Source organism: Phocoena phocoena, chromosome 3 (genome assembly GCF_963924675.1).
Source record: "Phocoena phocoena chromosome 3, mPhoPho1.1, whole genome shotgun sequence".
Taxonomy (NCBI): Eukaryota; Metazoa; Chordata; class Mammalia; order Artiodactyla; family Phocoenidae; genus Phocoena; species Phocoena phocoena.
In genome coordinates this window covers 170334913-170352152 of record NC_089221.1, presented here as the reverse complement: position 1 = coordinate 170352152, position 17240 = coordinate 170334913, and the positions used below count along the sequence as shown (strand labels likewise).

The following is a 17240-nucleotide window of genomic DNA, read 5'->3' as shown; positions in this document are numbered from 1 at the left end:
ACTTGGTATTTTGAAGACCCGGCGTGTGGCCAGGACCCCCGGCGGAAGGCGGGGGCCCCAGAGCGCGGCACCGTGTGGCGTGGGGGGGGGTCTCAGTTTTCTAGCCAGCTACCTCGGTAACTCCAATTCAGGTTAACTTCCCTACGGAACAGCGCAGGTGTCCACGGACGCCGACGCCGCCGTCGCCAGCCCCCTCCTCAGCGGGGCAGGGGGGCGTGGCCACTTCCGAGGGGTCGGCAAGGACCTGCCCTGGCCTCTCCATTCTGGGCGGTTCCTTCCCCCTCTCCTTGCTCTTGGGTTTTCCGACGGGTACGAGGCCTGCCCGGCACCCGCTCCCCTGGGAGCCTCACTCTTGTCTTCCAACAGGACTGGGCCTCAGCTCCCTGCCCAGACCCAGGTGGCTCCTGGCCGGTGGGGGGGTGGGGCAATCCAGCGACCACGGGGGCCCAGAGCGGCCCCAGACGCCTCCAGGGACCCGCAGCTGGGTGCCCGGCCCCCCGCCCAGCACCCTTGTCCCCCGGAGGCCACACCTGGTTCTCCAGATCTCCTGTGCCCGCCATTCTTTCTGCTTTTTCTTTTCTTCCCCGCCACAGCCCTCACCCCCAAGACCCGGAATATTTTTTCTTTGTATAAACAGAACTCTCCTAGTCAGGAAGCAATATCATTTCAGGTCTAAAGAAGAAAGGGACATGAATCTGGTCGAGGGCAAATTCAGTTTTACTGTATAAACTCGGTTGTGCGGTTCAGCCCTCCCTCCGTCTGCACTGGCAGCCGAGGGCCGCTGTTTTCTAATATTTGTATTCTAATTTAATTGTTTTTTAAAAACGCAAATAAAAAAGTCAAGGTGAAGCTACTGCAGCGTCCACTTCTCTGTGCGTCGGGGCCATGGCTGGGAGCAAAGGACAAAACCTGTGCCCTATCCACGCTTCTCCTGGCCTTGTGCTGCATGGCCTTCCGGATTCAGAAGTCACACCATTTGGTCAAATGAGAAAGATTCCACCTTGAACTGCCAGGTCCAGTGTGTGTCTCCTGGACCGGGCAAGGAATTCAGACTGAGCCACTGAATCCCAGGATGGCCCCTGCCCCCCTGGGTGGCCAAGAAGATACACAAATGGCCAATAAGCTCCTTAGATGCTCGACATCATCAGTCAACAAGGAAAGGCACGTCACAACTGCCACCTCACCCCTCACCCCCACTAGGACGGCTAGACGGCGAGGACGGGGATTAAGTGAGGACCTCGAGCTCGCCGGCGGGAATGTGAGATGGGGCAGCTGTGGTGGGAGAGTCCTGGGCTGGAGTTGTCATCTGACCCAGCAACTCCGCTCTTAGGTGTCTACCCCAAGGTCAACGAAAACAGGCTCACGTAAACACTCGTACACACCTGTTCACAGCAGCATGCTTCACAACAGCGAAAGGGTCATTGTGAGACAACCCTTTCATCTGGGGAAAACCCAGATGTCCACTGACAGGTGAATGGACACACCACGTGTTCCATCCACCCAGTGGAATACGATTCAGCCTTAAAAAGGAGCGGAGCACTGATGCTTGCTACAGTGTGGATGAACCTTGAGGACATGATGGTCCGTGAGAGAAACCAGACAGAAGACCACATAGTATGTGATTCCATTTATATGACATGTCCGGAACAGGCCAATCCACAGAGACGGGTTAGAGGTCACCAGGGGCTGGGAGAGGGGGATATGGAGTGACTGCTAGCGGGGAAGGGGTTTCTTTGTGGGGTGATGAGGGTGTTCTAGAACTAGATGGAGGTGATGGTTGCACAATTCTCCGAATATGCAAGAATTCTCTTAGCGGGGGAGGCATGGGAGCCTAACCGAAGTTGCCCTCGTGGGCCGAGTGGCTGCAGAACCAACCTTCACCATCATCCAAGGCCTCCAGTCTCCCTCTCGGCTGGCTCAGGTCCCCTCGGGGTCTGGCTGTGGAAGCCCTGGTCCCCTACCCACCCTGGCCCGAGTTGGAGACCTGGGTCCGTGTAAGCACAGACAGGCAAGTGACCTTGCTGCTGATGGAGGACCCCCAGAGCCGCCACTCTGCATCCTCCCCAAGCTCCTGGCAAAGGCTGGCTGGCCCTCCTCTCCCAGGCCGCGGCGTGGCCATTGTGTCCCCTCGGGGCCCCTCCATCACCCCACCCCCACCCCAACCCGCTGGCCCCAGTCTGACGGAGACAGACAGGAGGAGGGCTCTTCCAGGGCCCTGAAAGTGGCTGTGTATGATGACCCCAAACCAGAGGTGGGGCTGCAGCCTAAGACCCCTGTCCCCGGTGAGGGGACCCCGGCCTGACTTCCCCCAGGAAGCGTGGGTGGAAGCAGCCAGCTTGGATCCTGGGTCATGTCAGTGGGGCCCAGCGTGGGCTGGCACCTTGGGGCCCTCTGGCAGACTTGATGTTCCCAGACTGAGGCCACCCCAACCCAGGGCCTCCAGAAACCCTGCAGGAGGCTGCCCAGCCGGCTCTCCCTGCCCACCCCCATCCTCGCCCTCACCGGCCCTCAGACCCCTTCCTGGTGCCACCCACCCATGCCCCGGGGTGTGGGTCACCTCCTCTGTAGGGGCCCCAGGCCTGGTACTGCTGGCGACACCCACCCCACCCTGGAAGCCCAGAGGCAGGGTCACTGCATCCACGCCCCTGCCTCCCAGGCCTGGCAGGAAGGGTCCGACTGAGTTTGAAGTCCTCTCCCTGGAACCCAAGTAGGGGGGCCCGGAGTGGTGTTGACAAGGGGCCCAGCCCACAGGGAAGGGGCCCCCCAAACCCTCCGTCCCCGCTCCCCAGCCTCCCCCCCCGCCCTCGTCGCCCCAACAAAACACAAAGAACATCAAAATCAGGCAAATGAGGCAGCAGCGGTCGTAACAGGCTGCGTTTAGTGGTTTTTTTATGTACAAGAAAAATGATTTTTTTGTCTGGTTTTTCATCATCTTTTGTCTTTTTGTTTTTGTTTTTTTGTTTCTTTTATTACTTTTAAAGCTTCTCCCTCCCCACCCCCCAAAAGTGCATTTTTATCAATTTTTTTTTTTTTAAATCTCCCACACTTTATAAAGACTCTCAAATACAGTCTATGGAATGTCTGCTCTGTGCTCTGTGCCCCCGGTGGGCGCCACCCCTGCCCCCCTCCACCAGGCCTGGCCCCCCAAAGTCCAAGGCACCTCATGTCTGGGCCCGGGTGGGGCAGGGGGGACCCTGGGCGTTGGGACCCCTGGCCACAGCTTTCAGGCAGCCCCAGCCAGGGGATGGAGGTCTCCCCAGCCCCCTCCATCTCCTGCCCTGCCCCCCCCACCCCCCGTGTAAATCTATATATTTAGTGCGAGCTAGTCTTACTCTGAGGTTATGGCTCCTGGGGTGCCCGAGCCCCAGGCCCTGACCCGTCCTGCGCCAGCCAACATCCCCACTCCAGGAAGGCTGCTTCCTCAGCTTAAATAACTTTTTTAAAATAAAACTGCAAATATAAATATCTTTCTTTCTCAAAAAATAGGATTTTTGCTTTTTTTTTTTATTGATTTTTACGTTTTTTCTCCTGCTTTTCCTTTCACTCTCTCATTTCTTGCCGCCTACAATCCTGGCTGCCTGGACTGCCTTGGTCCTGGAGGAGCCCCTGCCTCTTCTGTCCCATCACATGCCACGAGGCCGTTCCCTCCACGGACAATGGGTCTCAGTAGTGCAAAGACTCCCCAGAACACTCTTGAAGGGGCTGGGGGACCCCTCCCCCCTACCTAAGACCCTCTCCCCCTTGGAAGGAAGCAAAGGGACAGCCACGTACAAACAGGCTGACAAGACAGGATAGCCATGAGGGGTCTCCTGGGCGAGTCGCCCACGGGGGGGCAGACTTTGGTATGGCCCAGGGGAGCCCAGCTGGGCACAGGTCCAGACTCATACTCTTGTCAGGCTGGGCCTGGTCCGGCACTTTACATTCACTGGTTTTTAAGGTTTGTATTTTTTTGCCTTTTTTTTTTTTTCTCCTAATCTCAAAAGGCGGGGTGGGGATCAAGGTGGGGGGCTAGCCAGGGGGCAGCAGCAAGGGTGCTAATCTCTCTCTCCCGGGTCCTGTAGGCTGGCGACCGCTCCAGGTGAGGGCTCCGGCCCCCACCATCCTGCTGGCCCACTGCCGTCGTCCCAGGACGCCCTCCCCCCCACCCCTGCCGGAGCCCCCTCCTGGAGTTCCCCCCGCCTGGACCTCACTCATACACAAGCGCACACACACATTCACGCAGCTTCACCAAGATGATGGAAATAACAATTTCGCTGTTTTTCTTTTTTTCTTTTTTTTTTTTGTACCAGGCAGTTAAAAAAAAAAAAAACACCCCAAAAAAAGAAACCACAAAAAAAAAACCCAAACAACCAAACAAAAAAACTTTTTGCTCTGTCCTTTCTGACCAGTCAGCACGTTCCCCCTCAAAATTTTTTTTTTGTTTGTTTGTTTCCTGAAACGCGAGAATTCAGCAGTATCTTTGGCAACACTTTATCACGACCTTAATTTAAAGAATAAAAATAAAATTGATCCACGTCTATATACAGTATGTGATTGCGCGGAGTTGGGGGGCAGGGCCTGGGCTGGGAGGGCGGGGGTCCCGGCTCTGGGCCCATGCAGACGCTGCGGCCCCCGGGGATGGGCTGGTGGGCAGCAGGAGAGGGGTTAAGGCGGAGTGGGTGGGCAAGGCTGGCGGAAGCTGAGCGCAGAGCTAGGGGTAGGGGTTTAGTGCAATTCCCGAGGAGGTTTGTGTTAAAGTGTGCTCGGCGGGGGTTCAGCCCTTGCCCCCGCTGTAGTCCCAGAGGCCTTAATCCCCCAAGCCTGGTCTCCCCCCACCCGGCCAGGACGACAGCTGTGATTTTTCAGTTGGTTTTATTGCGAGGGGGTGTGTGGGTAGTGGGGGAGAGGGCTGTCCCTTCAGGGAACCTCTCTGGGAGCTGGGGTGGGGTAGGGGTGCAGGTCCCTAGCCTGGGCACTCGAGCTCCCTGTTCAGCTTGCACGGGTGGTTTTCTGAGAGAGCTCGCCCCACGATGCTGGGGTGTGGGCGGGGCCACCCGGCCCTGGGCTCCCCTGCCACCCCCCTCAGGAGGGGGGGTCCTGAGACATCTGGGGGGCTGACGGGCTCAGGGGTGGGGGGAGCAGGAGGAAACAAAAAACTGTCCTGTAGAAACAATGATGAAAGTTGCCTTCTTTAAAAGCTTCCCTTTAAAAACAAGAAAGAGATGGGGTCTGTCACAGAACCAAGGGGCACGGGGTGACGGGCCAGCAGCTAGAGGCGGGGAGCGGGGACACCCCCTGCACCTCCGGCTTTTGACGAGGAAGGGTCTCCGCTCAGCAGAGCGTCTATTTACAGGGCCCCACGCTAGGGTTGCATATGCGACGGGGGATGGGTGGGGGGGAGGAGGGTGCCCCGGCCTCTGGCGACACGGCCTCCCCAGCCCTGGCCCCAGTCCGTGGCCTGTGGCTCGGTCAACGCCGGGCCTTTGGGGAGCCAGAGGCTGGGGGGAGGCGGGTGCCAGCCCCCAGGTTACAGTCAGTGCCTTTGAGTAAAAAGAGGGGTGCAGTGGGGGGTGGAGTAAGGCCCTGGAGGTGAGGCCCCCTGTCACCCACCTCGGTGGGGATGGTGTATCCAAGATGGCAGCTCCTCGGTGGCCACAAGGAAGGGCGGCCATGTTGGAGGGTGGGGGGGACAGCAAGGGTCGGGGGACAAGGGCAGGGAGACGGGATTGCTCCGGCTGGTTGGAAGGCCAGCCCTCTCTCGGGCCCATCCCTGAGCTGGGGAGTCGGTAAGGAGGGTCCCCGCGGACACGGGTGGCCACTGTATGGCTAGCAGGTGAGGAGACGTCTCCAAATCAGAACCCAAAAAGGGACAGAATGGGGCGGGGAGGTGCTGGGCGAGGGTGGGGGGGGACACGGCAGAAACACAAAAACCCCGCAGTCCTGCCTGCAAGGCGAGCCCCCATGGTAAAGCACAAATACCTCAGAAGGCTTCGCCCTCACCCGTGACTTCCTGACCCCCTTCTCACCTCGGGGAACAGAAGTGGATTCTACGTCTGTGGTGGGTTTCTTTTTTTATTATTTTGTACAAAAATAAATCGACTTTTAGGAATTTCTGTTTGCTCTCTCTCGCTCTCTCTCTCGCTCTCTCTCTCTCGCTCTTATTTTTTTTTTTTGTCTTTTTGACTTTTCATAGAAGTTGGTTGCAACTTGTAAACATGTTTTTAAATTAAGAATTAAGATAAAGTGTAGTACCCGTTCTGTTACAAAGTGCCAAGACTTCTATTTGTGGTTGGTTGTCTTGTTGTTTTTTTTTTTTTTTCCTTTCATTTTTGTAAAATCTTGTTTTTATTGCTTTTGTGACATTGGAACTTCTGGACACTCTCGCTCCCCACATCCCTGCCACCGTGAGACCCTGCGTTCCCTCTGCTCTTGGCTCTCTCACCCCACAGTCGCCTGCTCCTCTGAGGAAAAGTATATTTTATATATATATATATATCTATATATAAATTTTGTTTTTAAGGAGGAAAAGAGGAAAAAAAAATCTAAAAAGTGCTTTTAAAAATCGGGACAGGGCTAGGGGAAAGGGAGAGGGTGAAGACAAAAAGTTTCGAATCTCCAAACGTCTCATGGGGTCTGGGGTGGGCCTGGGTCGGGGGACCAAGACGGGGGTGGCAGGGGCGCCCTGAGTGGCGGCCCGTAGGTCCCGCCGGGTTGTAAGTGCCGTGAAGGAAGGCGGCGGGGGCCCTTGGGGAGTCACCCTGGTGCCCTCCCCCCCCTTCCCCGTCTTCTCCCCTTTCTCCACGCCTGGAAATAAATAGATTTGTGTCGCGGTGGCCAGGAGATCCGGGGGACCACAGGCAGGGACGGGAGGCGGGGAGGCAGGCGGGGAGACGGAGGGGGAGACCCCCACTTCGGAAGTGCCCTGAGGAAGGAGGGTGGGGGTGCGGATGGGGCCGTTTTAACGTCCGCTCACAGCGGACACAAATCATTTTTAAGGTCTTATCTCAAAAGACTCTAGAAATCAGCGGGGGCGGGGCAGGGTGAGGAAAAGAAAAGCCCCCCCCTCCCCCGCCATCCCCGGCCCACGCCCCCGTGACCACCCTCACCCCTGCCGGGACCTGGGGCCCTGATTGGGCCTCCGATGGGACCCCAGACCCCGAACCGCGGGGCGCCCGGGGAGCTCAGAACCCTCGTATCCCACAAAAACCCCAAGCTGAGCCCCGAAAGCCATCGACGGGGTGGGGGGCAAGCGGGGCTGGGGGGGGGCGAGGGTCCCCGTGGAGGGAGAGAACATCATGAAGGAGAAAAATCTGAGAAAAGCACTACCCTAGATTCTGTGACGCTTCATATATATATATCTGTATATATATATATATATAGATATAGATATCTGTATATAGATAGATTTCTTTTTTTGTGTTTTTTGGGGGTGGTGGGTGATTTGCTCTCTCTCTCTCTCTTTCTCGGGTTTCTGTTTTCTCTTTTTTTGGTTTTCAAGCGAGTCCGGCCGCGAAGCTGCCATCGGCGGTGGCCCCGGCGCCCCCGTCGCCTCCCCCAGCGGCACCCGCTACATTCAACCTGCCCAGGCCGTCGGGGCTGGCCTCGTCCTCATCCTCGTCCTCGTCCTTAAAGTGCTTCTCCTGGCCATTGCGCCGCGCGTCCGGCGAGCCGGGCGGGGCAGGGGCGCCGGGCGGCACAGGGGCCCCCGGGGCGGGGGCGGGGTCGGGCCCCCCAAGCCCGCCACCCCGCACCCGGGGCTTGCGGCCGCGGCGTGAGGGCACGCCGTTGCAGCCGTCCTTCTTGAGGTGTCTGTGCAGGTGGTCGGAGCGCACGAACGTCTTGCAGCAGCTGTCGCACTGGTAGGGGCGCAGGCCAGTGTGGACGCGCATGTGGTTCTTCAGGTCGTAGTTGTGCGCGAATGCCGCCCCGCACTGCTGGCACAGGTACGGCTTCTCGCCCGTGTGCTTCCTCATGTGCACCTTGAGCTTGTCCTGCCTGTGGACGGGCCGAGGGTCAGCTGGCGCCCGGCCGGGCCCATGCCCAGGATGGAAGCCCCCCGTCCCCGCCAGCCTCGGCGCGGGGAAACCGGGACCCTCGCGGAAAGGTGGGCTGCGGCAGGGGGCGCCCCCGTTTTGCGGGGAAAGGGGGTGCGGGTCCCCATTCTGAGAACAGCACCAAGGAACCCACGAAGGTGTGAAAAGGGCCTTGGACCCCGCTCGCTGTGTGGCCACGGGGAAATGGCTGAACCTCTCTGAAACCCAGTTTTTTTTTGGCCGCACTGCGGGATCTTAGTTCCCCAACCAGGGAATCAAATCCACGCCCCCTGCAGTGGAAGCGCAGAGTCTTAACCACTGGACCACCAGGGAAGTCCCACTGAAACCCTTTTCTTATGCATAGGAGGAAGAAGATAACAGGCCTCCCTCCCACCTGGGGCTCTGCCCAGTGGCAGGTGCATGGCTTCACACTACAGGCATTTACTGAGCACCTGCTGCATAGCAGACCCCATTCCAGGTGCTGAAAATGCTACAAGGAACAAGGAGGAATGCCGGAGTATTTGGTAACAGAGAGGGTTAAGCTGTCCTGGCTTTAGCACTGAAAGTTCTGTGTCCTGGGAAACCCCTCAGTCACTGAAAATCCAGGGCAGCTGGTCACAGTAGTAACCAAGTCCCCACCCCAGGGACCCCACCCCCTACCCCCAGTTCCTGCCAGATCTCCCCTCACCTCTGCCTCACTCTGCTCTGGCCACACTGGCTTCCTGGCTGTCACCCCAACACGCTGATAACAAGGAACCTACCTCAGGGCCTTTAAATATGCTGTTCTGGCTACCTGGAGCACTTTTTTCCCTCCCAGATCTTCACAGTTGAATTTCAGCCCAAACGTGATCTCCTCAGAGAGGCCCTCCCAGACTCCCTCAACCCCGGTCCCTCATGCCACTGCCTTTGTTTCTCATCTGTCTCCCTGACTGGACTGTGAGCCCTGAAAACAGGGACTGGGTGTGATTCCAGGGCCCCTCCATGCCCATCTCACCCACAGGGAACTGTGTGGACCTGGCTCAGCCTGGGGCCTTTGGCCCACAAAGCTGGTCACCATATCAGCTCTGGGGAGACTATGGCCCAGGTGTTGCTCTGTCCCCTTGAGCCCTTGAAATGTGGCTGGTCCAAGGTGAGATGCGTAAGAAGTGCAAAAGGCACCCCAGATTCTGAAGACTTCATTTGTTCAATGTACTGTACAATATCTCATTTATAATTTTGCTTATTGATCACATATTGAAATAGAACTAATGGACTATGTAAAAATATGATTAAAATTACTTTCACCTGTTTCTTTCACTTGTTAAAAATGTGGCTGCCAGAAAATTTAGAGTCACGGAGGTGGCTCACATGATATTTCTATTGTACTATGCTGGTCCATAGTGATGGGGGTGGATTCCTGCCTGGAATCCACAAGGCAGGGGCAGGGACCTGGGTCTCCAGAGCTCTGGGTAGAATCTGACCTGCATCTTGCTGCAGACTCTTATGCTCCACTGAGTCACTCAGGGTCTCTCCCTTCTGATGCCCACCAGACTGAGAGCTCCTTCAGTGCCAGGACTAATAAACTCCTACTCATCCTTCAAAGCCCCACTGGAAATGCCCCTCCTCCTCCAGGAAATCTTTCCCAACCCCGAGACAAAGGCCTGCACCCTCCTCTCCCCAGGCTCTTTCAGTCCCAAGTCCCTCCCTCTGGCACCTCCCACAGAGCTGGTGTCCCTGCTTGGCCTAACTTCTATGGCTTCTTACTGTTCTGAGGATCAAGACCTGGCCCTTTGCAACCAGACCCCCTGCCTGTTCTCTGGCCTCGTTACAACCCCACGTGAGCCAGCAGAACCTGGGCCACAACAAACTCATCGCTCCCTGGATTAACTCGAGCTGTTACCAGAAAGAGGATGGCAATGGCCAGGCACTTCCCGCCACCCCCTACCCCGCCTCCTAGGAGCCGGCTAACATGGTCTCCCAGTTGTCCCGCTCAGACCCTGGGGCCAGGTCACGGAGGGAACAGGAGCGACTCGGATTGTTCTAGCACTGTACAGAGATGTCCCTAGCTGAGGCTTGGAGGCTCAGAGAGGGGAAGTGACTTGCCCTGAGTTGCACAGAGGGTTGGGGGCTGTCCCAATGTGGGGTGGGGGTGGAGGAAGCCCCAGTTTCATCACTTCAAGCCCCGGCCTGGGTAATTATAGCCCCGGCCGCCACAGGCCCTGCTTACTCAACTCTCTAGTGTGACTCAGAGGGGCCCCTGGGCTCCCCAGCCTGGAGGGAGGGGCGGGGGCTGGGGCCCTGGGGGGCAGAGAGGAGCCAGGTGGGCACCTGGGAGGAAGAGGCCTGGCCTGGTGGCCCTCTCTATGCCTCAGTTTCCTAGAACGGCAAACAGGATCAGCCCTGGGTTGAGGGTGGGGTGGCCAAGAGAGCTCCAGGCCAGAAGGTGAAACTGAGCCTGGCTGAGGGTGGGGGCGTGGGGGAAGGTGTCACCTCTCCAGGCTCTGGCTTGCTGGGCCTCTACCAGGCTGCTCCTCCCAGGCTCTAAGACCCCTGAGGGCAGGACCCACAGCCAGCCCAGTCCACCATCTCCACATCTGGAGAAAGAGGGAGGCCCCTAAGAACAGTGGCACCCCAATCTCACCAAAGCGGGGGAGCCAGGCCACCCACCAGGCTGCCTGCCTCCCGGCCAGTGCCCTTTACCCCTGCCTGGCACTCCTGGGCCCTGGAGTCCCAGCCACACCCTCCTCTCCTGGCTTGCTGGGGAGGGGGCCCAGGTGCTGGTCCGGGGGTCAGCTCCCAGATCCTGTCCCCACAGGGCAGGGCCGGGAAGCTGGGACAATGGCCTCTTTCTTCGGCCTGGGTGGGTGTGGCTTGGGGAACCCCGGGGCTGGTGAGGGTAGGGGGTGATGCTGAGTCACCCAGCCTGGCTAGGCCCCCACACACCAGCCCCCCGCTCCCACTGGGCTGGCCCACAAGGCCCAGCCTGCCACCTCGGTACTCTTAAGACCAGATCGCAAAATCCCCCCAGCCTGGCCTCAAACTCCTCCTGTCCAGGGACCAAGCCCAACGGCTCCCGTGCCCTTTTCCCTCCACTGGCTGTGGCGAGTCCCTAAGCTGAACTGGCCTCAGGGCCTTTGCACTGGCTCTTCCCTCTGCCTCTCCCTTTCCCGCTCCCCACGGCTCCCTCCTTCTCCTTCAGCTCTCAGTCCTCGGGGAAGCCTCCCTGTTTAAGGCAGCACCTACAGCCACACCCCGACCCTGTTCTCTGCTCTTTTCCTCCCTGGCACTTTCCACCAACTAGTGTTATCAGCTCTGTGGTTTTATCTCGCACATGCTCCGTCGCCCCCATGGGGATTTTGGCTTGTCCCTCCACTTTTAGAACAGGGCCTGGCACCCAGCAGGCACTCCATAAATGTTGGCTGAATGAAGCAAGTCCCCCGGGCTCACGGAAGACTTCAAAGTTACCTAACGACCAGAACTCCCTGCTCCCAGTGGGGCTGTCACCCTCTCTCAAGGCCCAAATGCTCCAGTCGGGATGAGAAGAACCACCCAGGGAAAAGGAAGAAAAGCAACTCCTTGGGCCCTTCCTTCCAGCCTCACGCAGGTCGGCACCTCCTGGCACGCTTTATGTTCTTGTGGTCACCTTGTTTAGGGCCTGCGCGGCACCGCCCACCCAGGCTCTCTCGACAGGCGCATGGGGGTCGGGGGTGCCCCGATGGACAAGGCACCCTTGCAGGGCAGGGCGCGGTGTTGTTTTCGCACGCAGAGGCAGGGTGTGAGCGTGCTCGTGCAGGCGGGGCAGGGGGTCCCCGTGTGGCTGCTTTTGGGGCAAAGGGCCCCCAGGAAGCAACCCCCCTCCCCCACACCCCCCACCGCGGTGGCGCCGGCTCACCTGGTGAATCGGACCTTGCAGATGTTACACTCGTAGGGCTTCTCGCCTGTGTGGGTCCGGATGTGCCGCGGCAGCTTGCCGGCGCCCTGGATGACCTTCTCGCAGATGGGGCACTTCTGGAAGGCCTTAGCCCGGATCTTCTTCTCTACCTTCTGCGACCAGGCCGGGTAGACGTCGCCGTCGTGGGCACCGCTGAAGTACTTCAGGTAGTAGTCCACGACGCCCTTGTCATCCGCCCGTGACTCCTCGTCGCTGTCCCCCGCCGTCGCCGCTCCCGCCCGGCCCACCGACGACATCATCTGCTGCAGCAGCGTGCTGGCCGCCAGCCCGTCCGTGTCGGCCCCGTCCCCGTCCTCGCCCTCGGCCGTGCCTGACAGGAAGCCCGGAGAGTCGCCCGGCTCCGGGGCCGCCTCTGACAGCGAGGCTGCCTCCTCCTCCCCGCCCCGGCCGTAGTGGCCGTTCTGTGTGGCGGTGGACGGCTGGGCCACAGGGGGTGGGAAGAGGCCCCCAGCGGGGGCGTCGTCATCCCGCTCCGGCCACAGACCTGGGTTGCTATCTCCCTCATCCCCGTCCCCGGCCGGGGGCCGCTCGGCTGGGGGGCCGGGCCCGTAGAAGTCCAAGCCATTGCAGTCGCCGGCAGCCACGGCGGCCACGGCAGCGGCCACGGCCTCCTTGGTGGCGTCCAGGTCATCGTCGGATGCGCCAAAGGCAGACCATGGGAACGAGGCGGCGGCGGCGGCGGCGGCGGGCAGGCTGTTCATGGGGTTGCTCTGGAAGAACTCGAGGTACTCCTTGGCGCGAAGGAGGTTTCGCTGATCAATTTGATCTACGAGGTCCAGCTGGCCGGCATCGGCACCCGCATCGGCCGCCAGGATCTGCCGGTCGAGGAGGTCGGCGCAGACGTGGCTCACGGCGGGGATCTCGAGCAGGCGGGCGGCGCTGAGGATGTCGCCCACGTTGGCTGTGCTGACGGTGAGCGTGGCCGTGTAGGCGAAATCCATGAGGGCCGTGAGTGCCTCGGCGCTGACGAAGTCGATCTCGTACACGTTCTGCTGGTCCACCACGGCACCCGACGTGAACAGCTTCTTGAAGTACTGGCTGCAGGCAGCCAGCACCGAGCGGTGCGTGGGGAACTCACGGCCCTCCACCAGGATCACCACGTCGCACAGCAGGCCCTGCGTCCGCTGCTCGTTGAGTCCGCTCAGAATGTCGCTGCTGTGGTCGGGGAACGGGATCCCGATGGGGCCGTCCACGCCGCCGGCCATCTTCCGCGCCGAGACCTGCAGCGCCGGGGAGGAAGGGGCGGTCATGAGGGACAGGGAGGGCCGGGCCAACTGGCCGGGCTGCGAGGCCCTCAGAAAGTAGTGCCCTCCCCCCCCAGCCTCGGTTTCCCCAGCTCTGCATCAGGATGGTCCATGGCTGGTTCTGCATCATCAAAGTGAGAGGACGTTGGCGAAACCCAACTGGGTGCTTCAGAGATGAACACCGGCCCCCCTCCCCGCTTTACGAGAGAGGGGAGTGCCTGTCCAAAGGACAATTTTAAGTGGCGTGGGAGCACACAGAAAGTGCTCAATAAATGCCCAACACAAGTTGTTTCCTAATGAATCTGAGCACGGGATTCTGCCCATGCCCTCTCTAGGAGGCCACAGCGGTGACATAAGGCACCCATCGTGCGCTGCCCTGGCTGAGCGCCCAGCAGTCCCAGAGGCAGCACCATCTCCACCGCAGAGGTGAGAAAACGAGGCTCAGGCTCAGGGAGTCCCAGGGCCCCATGGCTGCACCTCAACTCAAACCCAGGGCAACTGACCCAAGAGCCAATATCCAACCAGCATGGCCGTCCATCCCTGCCTAGCCCCTCGGCCTCCCTAACCTTCTCTCCTGCCTCCTGGTTGGGCCCAGTTCTCTTGGGGGGCTCTGAGTCAGGAAGGGGTAAGGCCAAGACCCAGGGACCTGGCCAGGGTCATCAGGGCCGTGGGCGTGCCCTGGTGGGGTGGGGCGGTGACTCTGCAGGACAGACCCCTTCCTGCTCTGTGGAACCCCTAGGATGTGGCTCAACCCTCGCAGTGAGTAACTGGGGGAAACCAGGCCACTGCCTGATGCTCCTCCCTGCCCACTCAAGCTGACCCTGTCAAGGAGGAGTGGGGGGCCAGGGGGCCTCCTGCCCACCTCCTGCCTGGCCAGCCCCTCTCCTTTTGGCCACCCTGTTTGCACTGTTCAGCCCGGGACAAGGCCCTGCCACTCTCTGGGCCTCAGTCTCCCCATCTGTCAAATGGGCAGAAGCCTTTGGAAAAGCAGGGCCATGGGGGGGACTCTGTCCCGCCCCTCTCCCCTGCCTCCTATTTTCCGCCTTCCCCTGGGCTGTGACTCATCCACCCACTTGGGCGCTTGTGCAACCCTCTGGCTCTGTCCCCACCGCTCCACCCTCTCCGGGGAGCCCCCGGCTGCCCCAAGCCACCCAACAAAACCCACATTCCTCCAGGCCCAGCCAGCCTGCTTTCAGGCCAGAGCCTCTGCATGTCTCTGGGGAGAGGGCCTGAACCGGGCCTTCCTCAGCCTCCTAAAGACCCCAGGACCCCCAGCTGGGTGACCCAGCTCAGCTCTAACACAGATCCCTCCCACTATGCCTCTAGTGGGATACAGGCGGCTGGCCCGGCAAGGGAGCTGGGCTTGGTCTGGTCAGTCCTAAGGCCAGGGCCGCCCTGCGAATGGGGTCCAGGCCTTGGGGCCGACACAGAGGCCTTTGTGTGGCGTGCAGGCGGCCAGTACACTTCCCGGGACGCCTCTCTCCGCCGCCCGCCCTCTTTCCCGCCGACCGCACCAGCTGCTCAGCTCCCGCCTCTGTTCCGCCAGCCCGCGGTGGGCGGCGGGGCAGGCTCAGATGTGGCTGCTGGAAGCAGGAGGAAGGGGATGGGGGCGCGACCCCCCCCCCAGGCTCGGCCACGGGAAGCCTCGGCAGAGCCCCCTGTGGCGGCTTCCACCCCCTTCCACCATCTGCCGTCTGGCCCCGGGCCCCAGGGAGCGAGTGGGCAGATGGGACTCCGGATCAGACCGGCCTCGGCCCCTCCTCGCCCCTCCTCTGATCCGGGCCACCAACGTTCCAAGATGGCCACCCTGGCCCTGCTTGCCAGTGTCCCCTCAGGGGTCCTCCTGGGGCCTCTAGGTCGAGACCTGAATTGGTCCAGGTGACTCACCCCTCGCCACGGCCCCTCCACCCCCGCCTTCCCACCGGCACCAAGCCCACCGGGCCAGGCGCTGGCACATCCTTACTTCAAGCGTGAAGCTGCCCAGGCTCCCACTTGCTGGAAGCCACCCGGCTGGGAAGGAGCAAGCTCCGGCCTTGAACCTGGCCGGGGGCAATGTACCCAGCCCTGGGCCTGGATCTCCACCAGCTGGAGGAGCCGGGCCACATGCTAAGAGCCTGTTGTGTGGGGCAGCCCTTGGGTCTGGGCTGGGTCTGAGGGTCCGCGCCCCTGTCCTTTCCCAGCTGGGGCCTCTATTTTCTGCACATAATCATCTGAGACCCTCCCCCAAAGGGCAGGGCCTGGGGCAATACCAGCCAAGGAAAGCCCCAGGGAAGTAGCATGACCCCCATTTACAGATGAGAACACCAAGGCCCAGAGACAGCTAGAATCCAGGCCAAGGGCACCCAGCAAGGCTGATCCAGGAGCTGACAGAGGCGAGAGGCTGGGGGTCCCCCAACCCTCCCTCCCCGACACCTCCCAGCCAGCCACAGCCCCTTCCCTGGCCCTGGAAACTAAACTGACCCAGCCCTCTCTCCAGGAACATACGCCACCTGCCTGCCACACCCGGGGCCACTGCCCTCCCCCTACCCGGGGCCTCTCAGGGCCCTCCCTCTAAGAAAGCAGAGGAAGACCCTGCCAGGTGGGAGAAGGAAGTCACGTGGGGTCCAGGCAGCAAAAAGCACCTATTACTGAGCACCCACTGTGCGCCACAGCACCGTCTCACCAGGAGAGCCCTGTGGCTCCCTTCCTGGCTCTAAGAGGCCCTGCTGGCACCTGACACCTAGTAGGTGCCCCGACACGTGGCGGTTTCCCCGGTGATGATGAGCCAACGAAAATTCTCTCCTCCAGGAATCCTCACCCCCTCAACGACCAGGGTCCCCTGAGCCCAGGCCCGCACCCACCCAGGGCCCCGTGTTTCATCACAGCTCCACCCCGACACTCGCCCCCATGGGATTTCCGGGGCCGTTCGATGCTGACTCGGCGGCCGGCCGAGGGGCAGGTCTCAGCAGGCTCTTCCTGGGCTGGAGGTGGGGCGCCCTCCTCCCTCTGGGCTGCTCCCAAGCCACCCTCCACCCCCCGCCCCCGGCCTCCCCTGGGCAGTGCACGGTAGGGGCGCAGCAAAGGACAGGAGGAACCAAAGACCAAAGAGCTATGTGCTGGAGAGCCCACACCCAGCCCCGCCCACCTGGCTGGCAGGCACACCCGGTACCAGGGGACCGTGCCAGTCCCACCTCCAATCTAACCTAGGGTCACTTGCTGCAGCAGGCAGTAAGGACCCGGGCCTGCTTTTTGCCCTCCCAGGGGGCTTCCTCTGTGCCCTGGAACCTTCAAGAACTAACTGGACCCTGGGCTTTAGAGATGAGGAGAGGCTCAGGGAGGGGATAAGGCCAGGGCAAGGTCACACAACAGACCGGCAGCCAGGCTGGGACTCAGATGCTCTGACTTGAGCCGGCCTGAGCTGACACCTCTCAACTACTGGGGATGCAGGGAGAGGTCAGGAGCGTCCTGACTTGGTCCCAGGAACAGCAGGTGTCACCCAGGAAGGACCCTAGGATTGTGGGAAAGGTGTCCCAAGCATGGGAAACAGCAGGGACAAAGGCTCAGCGGTGGGCACCTGGGAGAGGGGCAGGGGAAGGAGGCTAGAGACCCCCCAAGGTCAGGTGCAGGGTGAGGGTTGGGGCCGGGCCTCTTCCTCGCCTCCACACTCCTCAGGGGGTGGCCAGCAGTGGATAGGTAGGTAATTGCCATCTGACGCCTTCCTGGAGGAGTGTCCAGGGATGCGGGCAGCTTAACAGGGGGTTAAGGCCTCCCTCCCTACAACTCAGGGAGAGAATGAAAGGAAACTATATAAGGGACCTCTAACACCTACTACCTGCCACAGCAGCCCGCGTCCATATCCTGGCTCCTCCATTTCCAAGCTGGGTGAACCTGGGCCAAGAAAAGCACCTCTCTGTGCCTCATTTTCCTTGGGGGTTGTGACAGTGGCAAAGGGTTCCACTCTCATCCTCTTAGCAAACTTTGGCCTAGGACCTACTGTGTGCCAGGGACAATCCCCAAAGGCCCAATGAGGCTGTTTACCCCCTCCCTTGTGGATTGGGGGCTTTGAACTTCACC

General features: G+C 60.4%; 1 protein-coding gene across 1 annotated transcript; it reads right to left on the bottom strand.

Annotated features, from left to right (window-relative positions):
• Positions 1-7398: 7398 nt before the first annotated feature.
• ZBTB7A (zinc finger and BTB domain containing 7A) lies at positions 7399-13148 on the bottom strand. Its single transcript, XM_065875234.1, has 2 exons — positions 11884-13148; positions 7399-7974 (listed from the first exon to the last, which is right to left on the bottom strand). The coding sequence occupies exons 1-2, from the start codon at positions 13146-13148 to the stop codon at positions 7473-7475; spliced, it is 1767 nt and encodes a 588-aa protein (XP_065731306.1). The 3' UTR covers positions 7399-7472.
• Positions 13149-17240: the final 4092 nt, after the last annotated feature.